This window comes from Chelmon rostratus, chromosome 6 (genome assembly GCF_017976325.1).
Source record: "Chelmon rostratus isolate fCheRos1 chromosome 6, fCheRos1.pri, whole genome shotgun sequence".
NCBI classification, from domain to species: domain Eukaryota; kingdom Metazoa; phylum Chordata; class Actinopteri; order Chaetodontiformes; family Chaetodontidae; genus Chelmon; species Chelmon rostratus.
The window spans coordinates 9,605,309-9,618,424 of NC_055663.1; the positions used below are offsets into that span (position 1 = coordinate 9,605,309).

General features: G+C 41.2%; 2 protein-coding genes across 4 annotated transcripts; both read right to left on the minus strand.

Annotated features, from left to right (window-relative positions):
• Positions 1-3,177: 3,177 nt before the first annotated feature.
• LOC121607843 (ras-related protein Rab-19) lies at positions 3,178-7,414 on the minus strand. Of its 2 annotated transcripts, none has more exons than XM_041938844.1 (5): positions 7,277-7,414; positions 6,642-6,739; positions 5,825-6,013; positions 4,686-4,863; positions 3,178-3,785 (listed from the first exon to the last, which is right to left on the minus strand). In XM_041938844.1, exons 2-5 carry the CDS (start codon positions 6,690-6,692, stop codon positions 3,511-3,513), a joined length of 693 nt encoding a protein of 230 aa, XP_041794778.1. In that variant the 5' UTR covers positions 6,693-6,739; positions 7,277-7,414; the 3' UTR covers positions 3,178-3,510. The 2 variants fall into 2 exon arrangements, with proteins under 2 accessions (XP_041794778.1, XP_041794777.1); XM_041938843.1 differs by having other exon boundaries at positions 4,686-4,869.
• Positions 7,415-7,610: 196 nt separating this feature from the next.
• LOC121607842 (coiled-coil domain-containing protein 34-like) lies at positions 7,611-11,258 on the minus strand. 2 transcript variants are annotated; one of them, XM_041938842.1, is made up of 7 exons: positions 11,187-11,258; positions 10,547-10,828; positions 10,271-10,415; positions 9,976-10,083; positions 9,673-9,831; positions 9,432-9,561; positions 7,611-8,279 (listed from the first exon to the last, which is right to left on the minus strand). In XM_041938842.1, exons 2-7 carry the CDS (start codon positions 10,810-10,812, stop codon positions 8,077-8,079), a joined length of 1,011 nt encoding a protein of 336 aa, XP_041794776.1. In that variant the 5' UTR covers positions 10,813-10,828; positions 11,187-11,258; the 3' UTR covers positions 7,611-8,076. The 2 variants fall into 2 exon arrangements, with proteins under 2 accessions (XP_041794776.1, XP_041794775.1); XM_041938841.1 differs by having other exon boundaries at positions 7,612-8,279; positions 10,547-10,825; positions 11,187-11,245.
• Positions 11,259-13,116: the final 1,858 nt, after the last annotated feature.

Consider the following 13,116-nt stretch of genomic DNA (forward strand, 5'->3'; position numbering starts at 1 on the left):
CTTTAATAACAATAACTTACCTGAAATAGGTATGAAGTAGAACAAGGGGAGCGTGATGCTCTCAGGCATAAGCAGGCTAGAGGGAGCAGATATTGGCACAACAGCACTGGCATCCTGGCTCTGGCCCAGTCTCCATCTGTCCACTGAGATGCACTATCCACAGCATGGATCAGTAATAAAGTATAGTATGCATTAGTGCATTACTATAATATTATAATTTAAAAATCAGATAATGGTAATTGTATCCTGTTAAAATAATATTAATATATTAATTATATAATGTCAGCATATTCATAGAATAGTAGTGTGTTATATACCAGGAAGAAATATTAATTCCAACTGGACAATATAGCAGTTTAAGAAATAAACAACCAACATTTAGGATTTTTGTGTGTTTTGTTCCTTCAGTAAATCCTCGTCCAAGAAAAATCATCATCCATCAATCCATCTTCAAACCATCATCCCAGAAGTCCTTTGACTCTCCCAGGTCACTGTGCCAGCCCCCACCTGTCACATCACAAACATCCTGGTAAATAGGAGGCAACAGGGGGGGTTGGGGAAAATCACATCCAGCACAGGCGCTGCCCCTGGGATGTGTGCTCCCCCCACCGCTCTGCTCCCTCTGCACCAACAACAGCACCTCAGGAGACTTCTGTCTTTGAAAGTCCTGAAGTTAACAGACAACACAGTACTTTTGATGAGTCTGCAGGTTGAACAGCTTGACCTCTTATGTGATCATTACAACATGGAGCACTCTTGCCTGCGAGCATCCGGCCTGCATCCTGCCCACCCCCCAGCCCTCACTCCAACCAACTGGCCTCCAGCCTGCACAGCGGCCTGCTAGCAACCAGCCTCTCAGAACTTACAAGCCTCGGGTTCACTACACCGAGGCATGTAAGTTCTGAGCCAGCTAGACCACCGCCTGTCTGCCCCATCTTGCAATTGGCTGATGGAACACCGGAGGAGTCACTCTGCCATCTAGTGGTCTACCTGTTGAAGTGAATCCCCAGGCCATTTTTAATGGGTGCTGAGGAATCATGGAACCACGGCTCTTGACTCACTGAATAGGCTACAAAACATCCAGGGGTCATCAGTTTACTCAATTACAGAAAAGGAGTTCCTTAAACTAAACTAAACACAGTCAAACAATACAATATTTCCTGACCTTGAATGTGACGTGTAAGGCTGACGTACCAGTAACCAACACGTAAGTCTCTGGTTACAATTCTGCACACTGGTCAGGAAAGTTAAAGGGTTATGATCTGTACACATGGTAACTGGTAGTGGTGCCCAGATCAAAGCCAGTCTCTCCCTCTCAACAGCTGAATAATTTAGCCGGTGCTAATTAAACTTACTTAAGAAGCAGACAGGATGATTGATACCGCCTTCCCTTTCCTGTAGGACGACTAATTTCACTTGCATCCACCTGTATCCTGAAAAGTTTCTCATAGTGAGGAGCTGGACAGCAGCTAGCTTTGTTCTAATTAATGAGTGCACAGTTCTTCTTGTAAGCAAGTGAGTTTGTCACCATATCTGATTTCGGGGGAAATTTCTCTCTTCTCCTCCCGTTTGCTTTGTCTGTGTTATCTGAGCCAGTGGAGCTGTGTGTGCATGTGAACACACACCTGCCCCTCCTGGAGCTGTGTGTGTGTTTGAGAGAGGAAAGAGACTGAAACAGCTGCTGGTCTACTTGAGTACTAAAGGTGGGGTAAAATTAGCTTACATGTATTGAAATTGTGCCGGTTAAATGAGTCAGCATCTGGCACAGCTCTCTTTTTTTAATTGCTCATTATTCTTTATTGTGTGATTGTGTTAGTCACAGTTAGCAATCCTCACTCTTTGTTGTTTTCATACTTATTGTATGATCACCAGCGGCAGCCTCCTGACGAATGAATCTTTGCTGCCATGGTAAAGCAAGTTGTCATTGCCTAACAACAAGCCAGTCACTCACGATTGCAGCCAATCATTTTCCCTTTCCAGTGGTGTATGGATGGGTAGTTCGGCTGCATGGGAGCCGAGCTATTTCAATACATTACAGCGAGAAGTCCCTCCTTACAGATTGCTTACGCTGGTAAATGCAGAACATGCAAAAAATGATGATCAGATAACAATGTTCTGATGATGGTGAAAGGTTTTATAGTCATACAAATACTTCAGTATGTTCTCTAGTGTCACAGAAGTTTTGGTGAAGTTCATTGACACCACAAAAAGTGCTTAGCTCCACACCGTTCGGACTAGATGTCTGGGACCTTAAACTGGTGAGCTTGACAAGATATAGGAGATATGTGGTGATTTGCATGGTTCTGTTTCCATTTGAGTAAACTGCATAGGCAAAAATTCCAAAAAAGGGGTTGGTTGTAAAAGGTACAGAAACCATTCAAATGTTACATGACATTTATGCTTCTATCGCAGTTTGTTTTCTTTTTTTACCTTTCCTACTTTTTAAAATTTACTTTTTCCAACAATACACATGGAAAAACTTTGACGATACCACAGTTTAGCTTCCAGATTTTTTATCCATGTATTTCAGCTCGTATCTTAGACAATTGGAGCAATTCATTTCACATTTGTGCACTGCTGTGCCGAGCGATGCTTTGCAACTCTCAGTTCTCCAGATGCATCTCCGACGTTTTATTCTGTTCCAAAGGTGTTCAGTTAATCTGCATATTAAAACAACATATTTGTTTTTTTTCAGCGTTTCCAGACAATTCATTTCAACTTCCAGCTCTGACAGTATTAAAGTTTAGCTCCCAGCTTTTCCAGTAATGTATTTCAACTCTTAGCTTCTTTAAGTAATGCAGTCTAGCTTCCAGTTCTGCCAGTTTTACATTTCCAATTCCAATTTTTTTCAGCTTTACGGTTTTTCGGACAATTTATTTCACATTTCTGCATTCCCAGCAATGTTTTTTGCAGTTTATTTTAGCCGTCAGCATTAACACTGCCTTTTCTGCAGGCAATTAATTTGCAGCTAGTGTGACTGCTTTCAGAACTGTTATCTTCCTTCTATATTATATTTTTTCTTTCTTTGTTTTTTGGTGCTTCATACATGCTTACAGCTCGAAACATGGTTCCAAAGCTCGAATGTTAAGCACAATTAGTAGCTAGAGTACAGAAAGTAAAAACTGACTAATTAAAAAGGATAAAAGACACAAACGTTGCAAGTGGAAATTCTATATTGTACTACAATCTCAGTACAGAGTCCTTCAGCAGAGGTGTGGTTTGTAATGCTGGAGTGTTCATCACATTCAGCAGCAGTTATCCTAAGAAGAATATTACAAAACGTGTTTGATAAGCAACCACCATTTAAAACCTGTGTTACTGATACTGTGTATGTAAATATTAAAAGTCAAAACACATACAAAATTTACATTCACACACAATGCAACGTATTTAGTTTTCCCTAAAACACAGCCTCTGTGAATAACTTTGCTTCCCTGGTACAGAAACTTTTCAAACACACGTCAGGCTGTCACCACATGTCTTAACCGACATGTCCCCACTTCAGTCTGCTCAGCAGCCGCACTTTTTATCTGAAGACACAGCGCCATGGACTGGATGGGAGCTGTTACTCAACATGAACTGAGGCGAGTCTTGAAGGGCCTCGTCTGTGATGGTCATGCCGTTGCGTGCCAGTAGCTCCCGGGCCATGAGGATGAAGGCTGCGTCCACGTTCTGGGCCTCCTTGGCTGAGGTTTCCAGAGCAGCCAGCACATTGTTGTTTTCTGCCAGAGTGCAAGCTTCCTCGAACAACACCTGCCTCTGACCGTGGAGGTCTGACTTATTACCTGCAGTGATGAGCAGGACAGGAAGTGTTGAAAACAAAAGTTGAGCAAATGTCTGTACAGTTATCAAGTCATTCAGAGCTGAATGCTGCTCTGCAAAGAAAACGCTGAGCACCTGATGGGTAATGCTGTCAAAGGAGCAAATCCCAAAAACCACAATAGAGAAAGCAAATCTTCCCGTTTGAGAAGCTGAAACCAGGTAATGTTTAGAATTTCTGCTTGAAAATCAAAGATTAATTGATTCTCAAAATAGTTGTTGTTATCGGGTCAATTGACTAATATGACTAAATGATTCAGTCAACACAAGATATTCAGTTAGCAATGATGTAAGACAGAGAAAAGCAGCAAACTGGTTGTTAAAAGACTTTTTCTACGTTATTGTCAATTAATGGACTGTTTGTTTCTGCTCTACAAACTATATCCACATGAAAATAAATAGACTAATAACATAACAGATTAGAATGAGGCTGGTCTATATTATATTTACTGTCACAAAAACCAATGAACCACCAGCTATGACAGGCCGACTGCACAGGACACGCTTCTCGCCAACCTGAGCCAACTGTGACAGCTGAGCACCATCTGCTGCCAGCAGAGAAGTGAAAATGGCTAAAAGTAAAAGCAGTTGAGAGGTCCAGCTTCTGTCACTCCAAGCAGGATCAGTAAAAATGCACTTGAAAGAGACCCAGCCAAGAAATTTTCAATTCTCCTATTACTACACCTTGCATGAAAAAATATGGTAACAATAATCATTTTTATAGAATTCAGAGTGCTAAAAAGCATCAAATCTAAGGTTGGGAATCATTGATGAGTTTGCTTTTTATGCCTACATACTGTATTTTTGTTTGTATGTTTGGGGGTTAACTGAACAACATAAAACCAAACCGTATTCACTCTGCTTACCAATAAGGATCAGCACCACACTGGCAGCTCCATACTGCTCCACCTCCCTGATCCAGTGGGGAACAGATTCGAATGTGGTGCGGCGTGTGATGTCATAGGCCACCATGGCCCCGTGGGCACTGCGGTAGTAGCTCTGAGTGATGGTGCGGAAGCGCTCCTGCCCTGCTGTGTCCCACACCTGCATCTGCAATAACAACACAGAACACAAATCAATCCAATATGACTTCACTGGTTGCAGTTTAAGCTATTCACACATGCTGTGAACTCTGAAAGTCATCAGTCTTTTTTTGAACAGTGCTTGTGTGTAGAATAAAAACTAAGCAGCATAACAAGACATCGATATAGTCAACAAAGTACATCCCCGATTCCAAAAAAAGTTGGGACGCTGTGTAAAACATAAAACAGAATGCGATCATTTGCTCATCATTTTTGACTTATACTCAATTGAAAATATATTTCTTGTTTTGTAAATATCTGCTTAATCTGAATTTGATGCAGCAACATGTTTCAAACAAGTTGGGACAGAAGCAACTAAAGACTGGGAAAGTTGTGGAACGCTCCAAAAACACCTGTTTGACTCATTCCACAGGTAAACAGGTTGATTGGTAACAGGTGATAGTATCATGATTGGGTATGAAAGGAGCATCCTGGAAAGGCTCAGTCGTTCACAAGCGAGGATGGAGCGAGGTTCACCACTTTTGTGAACACATGATTGGGAATTACTGTATGGACTCAGGAACACTTCGTACAACCGTTGTCGGCAAACAGAGTTTGTTTGAAAATGATTACATTCTGTTAATTTAGATTCACACAGAGTCCCAACGTTTTTGGAATTGGAGACACCCAGAAAGCTAACACACAGATGATATCATTTGCCACTCCTCTTTCTCTATCGGTAAAAAAAAAAACACTGATTAACTGAAACAAGCAAAGGATTATTTACTTAAAGACAAGAGTAAATACAACAGCTACATCTCACCTGTCCATGTTAACACGAAATCTACCCATAATAAAATGAAATGATCCATGATATATGTGGCATTGATTGTTCATTACATGAAAACTGAACTCAGATGAACAAAGAAAAAACATCTAAATGAAAAGGCAGTTAAAAAAAAAAAAACGTGCATGTCACCCACCTTCACCTTCTTGCCGTCGATGTCCAGGGTACGAACCGTAAAGTCGACCCCAATGGTGTTTTGCTGCTTCTCCATGAATATGCCAGACTTGAAGCTCTGGACCACACAAGTCTTTCCCACATCTGAGTCCCCGACCAGGATGATTTTAAAAAGAAAGTCGAAAGAGTCCTCGATCTCCGGCTCTGCAGACTGCATGGTGGAGGAAGGAACATATACCGTACATAAAAAAAAACACACTGAGGCTGAAACACTAGATCCAAGAGCTCTGCCACTCTATGTAACAGAACTGGTTCTTTCCGAGTTGTGTCAATAACTGAGACTATTTACAGAAACAGCAGTCACATCCTTGTCAGAAAAAGGGGCAAATCAGGTTTATACCAGCTGTCGTGTAACAGTTCATGTGGTTCCAGCTGACTATGGGTGATCCCGAGGTAAAGTTGTTCCAGTCGGATTTTTAAAAAATAACACTTAAAATTATGAAAAATCTTACTGTTAAATCCAGTTTTTATTCCAACATCTTATTTCTTCTCAGGCCCTTTAACCTCATTCACAGGCTCTACTACAAAAAAACAACTCCAAACTTAATCATCCCATAGTAGATTCACATTCCTTCTTCCTGGTAAGTAAAAGACCAAAAGTTGTGTTTCTTCATCCTGCACTTATTTCCATTTCTCTGTTACGCTATCGCCACATTCTTGAAGTCTTACACACAGTGTACACACAGTGTAGTCAGTGGTTCTGCCCTTTGGACCGTCACTCTTTCAATACCTCTCCCCGCTCACTTCCATTCTGAGACAATTATAGACACGCCTCTTACCTGTCCCGGTAGGTGTGATCTCCAACTGCCAGCCCACCTGCACCACTGCATCTTGGGATATGGATTTTCTATTCAGGCTCTGTAATAGGACACGATACCTGGAAGAGGCAGAAATAAAGCTCAATTTCTTAAAATATCACTCATGTAGAAGTACTGGCTCTGGCATAAATATGCAGATGTGATAGGGTTAGATAGACGCAGAAATATTAAACTCCAGTTGGTTTTCATAACTAACTGGTTAAGACTTACCATTTTACCAAGTTGGAGGTACACAGAGAGGGAAAGTGCCAGAGGCTGACTTTGTATCTTTGTAAAGACCAGTTTTGCTAATGAGGCTCAGTGTGCAAACACCCCTGAGCAAACAGCTTAAACCACTCCTGACAGAATGTAAACACTTGACGTCTTTGTCTTAACAGCTGTCCTTTGGACCCCAGAATGTTTTTTTTGTTGTTGTACCTTTAAAAGACCCTACATCACTAGCCCCCTCACTGACTACTGTCAACAAACACATTCCACAGCAGACAACAACAGAAAGGGGTTAAGTGCAGAATAAGCAAGAGCAAAACACAACAGACAAACTGAAAGGATGCAAAGACGGATTCATCGAACATAAAGTGTAATTGAAATCATTTTACCTCAGGCTGCAAACATGGGTATCACAGTGAGATGTTACCACAGACTGAACATACTGCTCTGAATCTGTCTCTCGCTGTCTCTCTCTCTCTCCACCCCCTCACTTGTTTCTGTCGTCATCTCAGCCCACAGAAGAACAAGGCACAGCTGGACACAGAACAATGTGTGAGTGTGAGGGGCACTTGACCAAGCTGGGTCTATCTTTGGCTCTGACCACCAACCACCTTCTTTCTTTTGTGTGGTTGTGTGCGGTTGGTGGCTTATTAAATGCAATGAAATACGGTTTTGTTGACCACTTACTGCTGGCACAAATAAGGAAAGCACAAGAGGGAAAAGGAACGTGGATTAGTCTTATTTCATCCAAACAGCAAACAGATTACATTTACAGGATAATACAAAATCATCTCCAGGCTTTTCAGTGTCGAGCCAACATCTGTGCTAGACATTATTATGCTATGGAAGCAGACTTACGCATTAGAAGAAATTCTAAACATCTTTGAAAAATCATCTAAACATGTTTAAAACCCAATCATTCCCAAATATTCATACATATTTACGTATAAGCTAATTTCAGCAAGTGCATTATTACAAAATCACTCCAGTGTACAAGAAAATATAACAAAGCAAAATAAAGACATGGTAGCAGGTCTTCATAGCACAGCCATATTAGAGAACAGAAATCTGCTGTGATTCAGCAGAGTCTCAGTTCAGGAGCTGTGGTGGTGTGGATGAGTCGTAGCGAAATCATATTTGAGCCGTAGCTAAGCTACCGTGTCACAGTCATAGATGTCAGTCTGCTGTGTCATCTCCTCTGCAGCAACTGTCCTGCACTCGCAGAGTTTCTCAGAGTATAAATGGTGCTGCGGCTTTGTTTGCTCTTTTGTTGTTTCTGAGGTTTCTTGCCAGACGTCTTACTCAGTGATGTTTCTGGAGGAGGGACGTGAATCGGCTTCCAGGGGATGGGATTGTAGAAGCTGGGTGATGGGTAGGATTTGTCGTAGGGACCTGAAAGAAATCAAACCAATACAATATCAACCCATACAAATATCAGCAAGGCACATTAAACCAATAAGCTACAATCACGTTTGATGCAGTCTGAAACCCACATAAAAAGTATTTTGTATTTTGTATTGTTACTGTTCCTGATTGACAAATTGAATGAAAAAACATAAACAGACTTAATCGATTATATGGTGTCGGCAATTTCCAGGTTCGAGCCCTTTTGAGCTCAACCGAAGAAAGAAGCTCAATGGGCCAAAGTTTAAGTGGCAAGCAACAACAAGCATGTTTCAGGCTTCACAAAGATGAGTAATGTGACAGCTAGTTTAACTCTGCTTAAAGAAGGAGTGAGGCCAATCACACAATTGTTTCGCCATCACAAAGCCTGCAGCATTTCAGTAACTCAGAGTTCCACCATTTGTCCCACTTTCATCGGATTCAAACGATTCTTGTGAGTATGTTCAAGAGACAGTGTAAAATGTATTAAATGAGTTTAATCAGGATTGCTCAAAGGCATCTTGAGTTATGAGTAAATATGCAATCGGTCACACCAAGCACCAATTAATATGAACCTTTGGATTTTGCTTCATACTTGTGTCCGGGGCATGTGCACCTTAACTGGTGACAAGTGGGGCTATTCCCAATCGTTGTCTGAAGCAATGTATCAAGATTTATGTTTGTGGTGTTGATATCGCCAAAATCCCAAAATATGTCAATTAACAGTTTTTAACATTATGCAAACTCCTAAAAAATTCCACCATGGCCAGCTTTTATGGTGCAAGAGGCTTTTTTGTAGAACACATTGAGCTAGACCTGTGTGTGCCCAACTTCAAGTCGATCAAACTTGGTGTGTGTCTCACTGGTGTGAGCTGTTCCAAAATTGCATTTTTGGGCCTTAATCACAGTTCCACCATCTGGCCAACTGGGCTCATATTTCTTGGGAAACATTTGCACAGCAATTCCAGTTACTGGCCTAAGTTTCATGTTTCTAGTTCATGCCAATCCACAGCAAATTGAGGTGCTATGGTGCAACGATAATGATAATAATAAAAATAATAATGGTGATAATAAACTGGCACAAACAGGGTCCTGCCCACTCTGGGCTTGAACCCTAATAAAACTTGGTGAATAACTGACAGATGACTGTAATGGCCTTACTTGTTGGGTGGCAAGGTGATTTGGGACTGGCTCTGCTTTTTTCTTTGGCTTTTACCAGCCATTCCTTGAACTTATCCTCTGCCCTCTTGCGGCGCTCTTCCTCCTGCTCAACCCTCAGGGCAGCTTCCTCCTGTGAAGAAAAAGGATTGATCATAATCTGGCTGCTCCCGCTCATCAATTATAACATTTAACTTTAAATATTTTTATACAAAGCACAATAACTTTAAAACATCCACATTACTTTCTCCTTCTTTTCCATTTCTATTTTCTCTCTGTTCTTCTTCTGCAGCCAGCTTTTGTACTTTTGCTGAGCTTTCTGTTCAGTCTCTCTCTGCTTTTCCAGATGCCTCTGTATCTCCTCCTCCTCTTTGCTCTGCATTACAAGTTGCTTGTGCTTCTCCTAAGATTGCAAGAGGAAAGCAAATAACAGAAATGTCAGCATTAGATATTGAACATTACTATGTAACTGAACAAAATTCATGTAAATTGCAGTCAATCTGCTATGGTGCTTTGTGTGGTTTTACTGAGTTTAAAGCAGTAGTACCTGTTCTCTTTTCATTTTCAACCATTCTTGGATCTTCTCTTCCATGACAATCTTTTTCCGTTCCTGCTCCATTTCTTGACATTCTTTTTTTTCCTTTACTAATCGCTCCTAATTAAAAGATATAAAACATTCTGCTCAGAGATTCAGACAGGATATATTAAGACAGTCTGCTTGGAAGAAAGACTCATTTCTAAGTAAGGGGTAAAAGCTGTAACTAGCTTTCTACAAAAAGAAAAGGAACGTAAGCACTATTGTAGCTATACAGTGGCAAAAATAATAATTGACTATGGCTTGCCTCCTCTGCTTTCTTTTTCAATTTGAGACGGTCTTCTCTGGCTTTGTTCACCAGCCACAGTTCCCATGCACTGAGAGTAGGCGTGCCAGCAGGATCCACAGCGGTGTTCAGCATCTGCTCTGAAGTTGCTCTTGGTAGCTCACACCTATAACAAAAACACATCTACCGTCATACATATTCCACACTATGCTTACTTTTTGTCTGTCTGTATCATGCACTCCATAGTCTTTCACTCGGTTTATAAAGTATCTTAATCTTTAAAAAAATTAGCAGTACCTGACTGGTGAAACGCTGAGTCTGGAGTTGTCACTCTGCCTGGGTGAAGTCTGCTGAGCTAGGCTCGGCTCCTGGCTTTCATCGCTGTCAAAACTGTCATGGTAAATGGGAGAAAGCAGAGAAAATGTGTCTTCGTCATCCGACAGGACACCGTCGTCCAAGCCCTTGGATACTTGGAAGTCTTGCCTCTGGCTTGTTTTCACAGGGGTTGAGCTGAAGCCCTCGGACGCAGAGGCAGGGCAGTTCGGCATCCTCCCTCCAGACATGACTAGTCGATGTCTGCTTCAAAGAAGACAACGTCAACACATGAAAATGTTTTCCATAAGTTGCGTGTGAGTTTCGTCTGTTAGCTAATGTCAAATAAACCTATACAACTTCTAAATGAGACACAACATACAAACACAACTAATTAGTTCATGTTTATTGCTCAAAACAGCTTGTTTTCACGGTTAGCAAAATTAGGCTAATGTTAGCACTCAACGATAACTAACAGCTAGCCCTGATGAGCTAACTTAGCTTTAGTATATTCTAAAACGCAACGAACGTTGAATGCTAATTATGAGCTAGCTGTGCATGTATGTATGTATGTGTTCGGTGCCTCTAGCTGACTCTGAATAACTGTGAACGTTTAGAAAGCTACCTTTGAGCGTATATTTGAAGAAAGGTCTCGCCGTAGTGCTCGTCTCTATTGTAAAGGCTGATTTGCAAACAACTTTTTTCCCATGATACACCACGCCCCTCGCTCAACTGGACGCCGCGTCGGTAACCATGGTGAGGCTTGACGCTTTTACGGACGTTTGTCTCAACACATCCGTTTCTGTTTTGTTTCTTGCAAGATATTTGCGTCATAACATTAGTGAAAAACGGGAAATGAAAAACTATTTAGTCAATATATGTTTTATAACGGGCAATGTTTTCCTGGGGTTTTGTGAACAGGTACTCTTGTATTGTTGCAGTGTTAGTCTGTTCAGTGCTTGTTTGGACTGTACTATTTGATTGTGCTTCAGACAATGAGTTTAATCCCTACTGTAATAACAGGCAGTTGTTGTCTATCTGGCCGCTCTGATCCAGCTGAAGTTCATCTGCCCATGCACTCTGTCTCACTCCCACTTAACATTATCCGTCTAATTATCAGCAGGCATTCCAGAAGGCTCTGGTACACTGAGGGGCTGCTCTCACAGACAGATGTGGCATTTTGTTAGTGTTTGTAATCACCTGCAGCCCTAAATTAACTCTTGTCTTTTATGTTTTTTAATCTAAAGATCACTGCTTAGGCAACATTGTGTGTTCTTGAGTTTTGATTATCATTAACATAACTCTCTGCTAATGGTCATTGAGTTTCAGATAAAAAGGATTTTATTTCTTCATTAAAATTTAAAATCAAGTCCTGCATTCAACATTTTAGTTGAGTAAGTAAAAGTTCATAAGTATTAGCATCAAATATACTTAAAGCAGCAAAAGTAAAAGTGCTTATTATGCAGAATTGCGCATATCAAAATTATTGATGCATGAATGTGTAAGCATCATTTTGATTATGCAGCTACAAAATGTGGGGCTTATTTAAAAAAAATTTACCTACCTTTAGATATGGTAGGTTAATGTATAATAATATATCGTAATTATTTGTATATATTATATTTTGTATTAATAATCAACCTGAACCAGCAAAGTAAATAGTAACTAAAGCTATCAAATAAATGTACAATATTTGTCTCTGAAATCTTGTAGAAGTATGAAGCAGCATAAAATTACTCAAGTAAAGTAGAAGTGCCTTAAAATTGTACTTAAACACAGTACTTGAGTAAGTGTATATGTTATTTTCCTCCACTGCTCTGTATAAGTCATTAATGAAACAAACAATGAGCACATGTCTGTATCTTGTTGGTAATTAACTCTACATCACTCCCATCATGTCACACAGCATCATGTGTCAGACCCCTGTGAGATCCCCACAGTTCTTAGTAAGGCCATGATACGTGAGGAAGATCAGCCACCAGCACGTGCAGAGCGAAGATGGGTGTGTCTGAGCCTACGTGTCTCCAGCACAGCTTCAGAGTCACACCAAAGTGAGGGATTCCAGCTCTGGCCTCTGCTGGTCCCGTCCTCAAAGGCTACTCAGAGGTCTGCACGGTCCAGTACTGACTGCATCCAGCCGACCGAGCAGCTGAGCAGCCAGCTCGCTGGCCAGGTGGTATGGTGACAGGCGACCATCAGAGACTGCCAGAAGGCAGAAGCAAACTACATCGACTCTCCCGGACCCCTTGTCCAGGTCTGGGACCACCAAAGAAGTCACGCAAGAAGCTCCAAGTCATCATCTGTGTGCTGCTTGTGGAGCTGTGTGAAAGATTCACTTTCTTTGGGATTGTATGCAACATGATTCTCTTCTGCACTGTGAAGCTGGGTTATGATAACTTCCTGGCTGCAACAGTGAATCTGTGCTTTGTAGGAGCCAGCACCCTGACCCCTGTTCTGGTGGGCTGGTTTGCAGAAACCTGCTTGGGAAGGACTAAGGTGCTCTACTTGTGTGCTTTTCTTCATTTCTTTGGTAAGACGCAACAGACTAAAGGATA

Bases quoted from the DNA above. Each gene is read 5' to 3' on its own strand.
- LOC121607843 (XM_041938843.1), bottom strand. From the start codon at position 6,692: ATGCAGTGGTGCAGGTGGGCTGGCAGTTGGAGATCACACCTACCGGGA. The intron at 6,014-6,641 runs GTAAGAGGCGTG...TCCACCATGCAG, and splicing joins GATCACACCTACCGGGACAG to TCTGCAGAGCCGGAGATCGA. The intron at 3,786-4,685 runs GTAAGCAGAGTG...TCATCACTGCAG, and splicing joins TGTGGTGCTGATCCTTATTG to GTAATAAGTCAGACCTCCAC.
- LOC121607842 (XM_041938842.1), bottom strand. From the start codon at position 10,812: ATGTCTGGAGGGAGGATGCCGAACTGCCCTGCCTCTGCGTCCGAGGGC. The intron at 9,562-9,672 runs GTAATGTGGATG...TTTTCTTCACAG, and splicing joins AAATGGAAAAGAAGGAGAAA to GAGGAAGCTGCCCTGAGGGT. The intron at 8,280-9,431 runs GTAAGGCCATTA...GATTTCTTTCAG, and splicing joins ATCACCTTGCCACCCAACAA to GTCCCTACGACAAATCCTAC.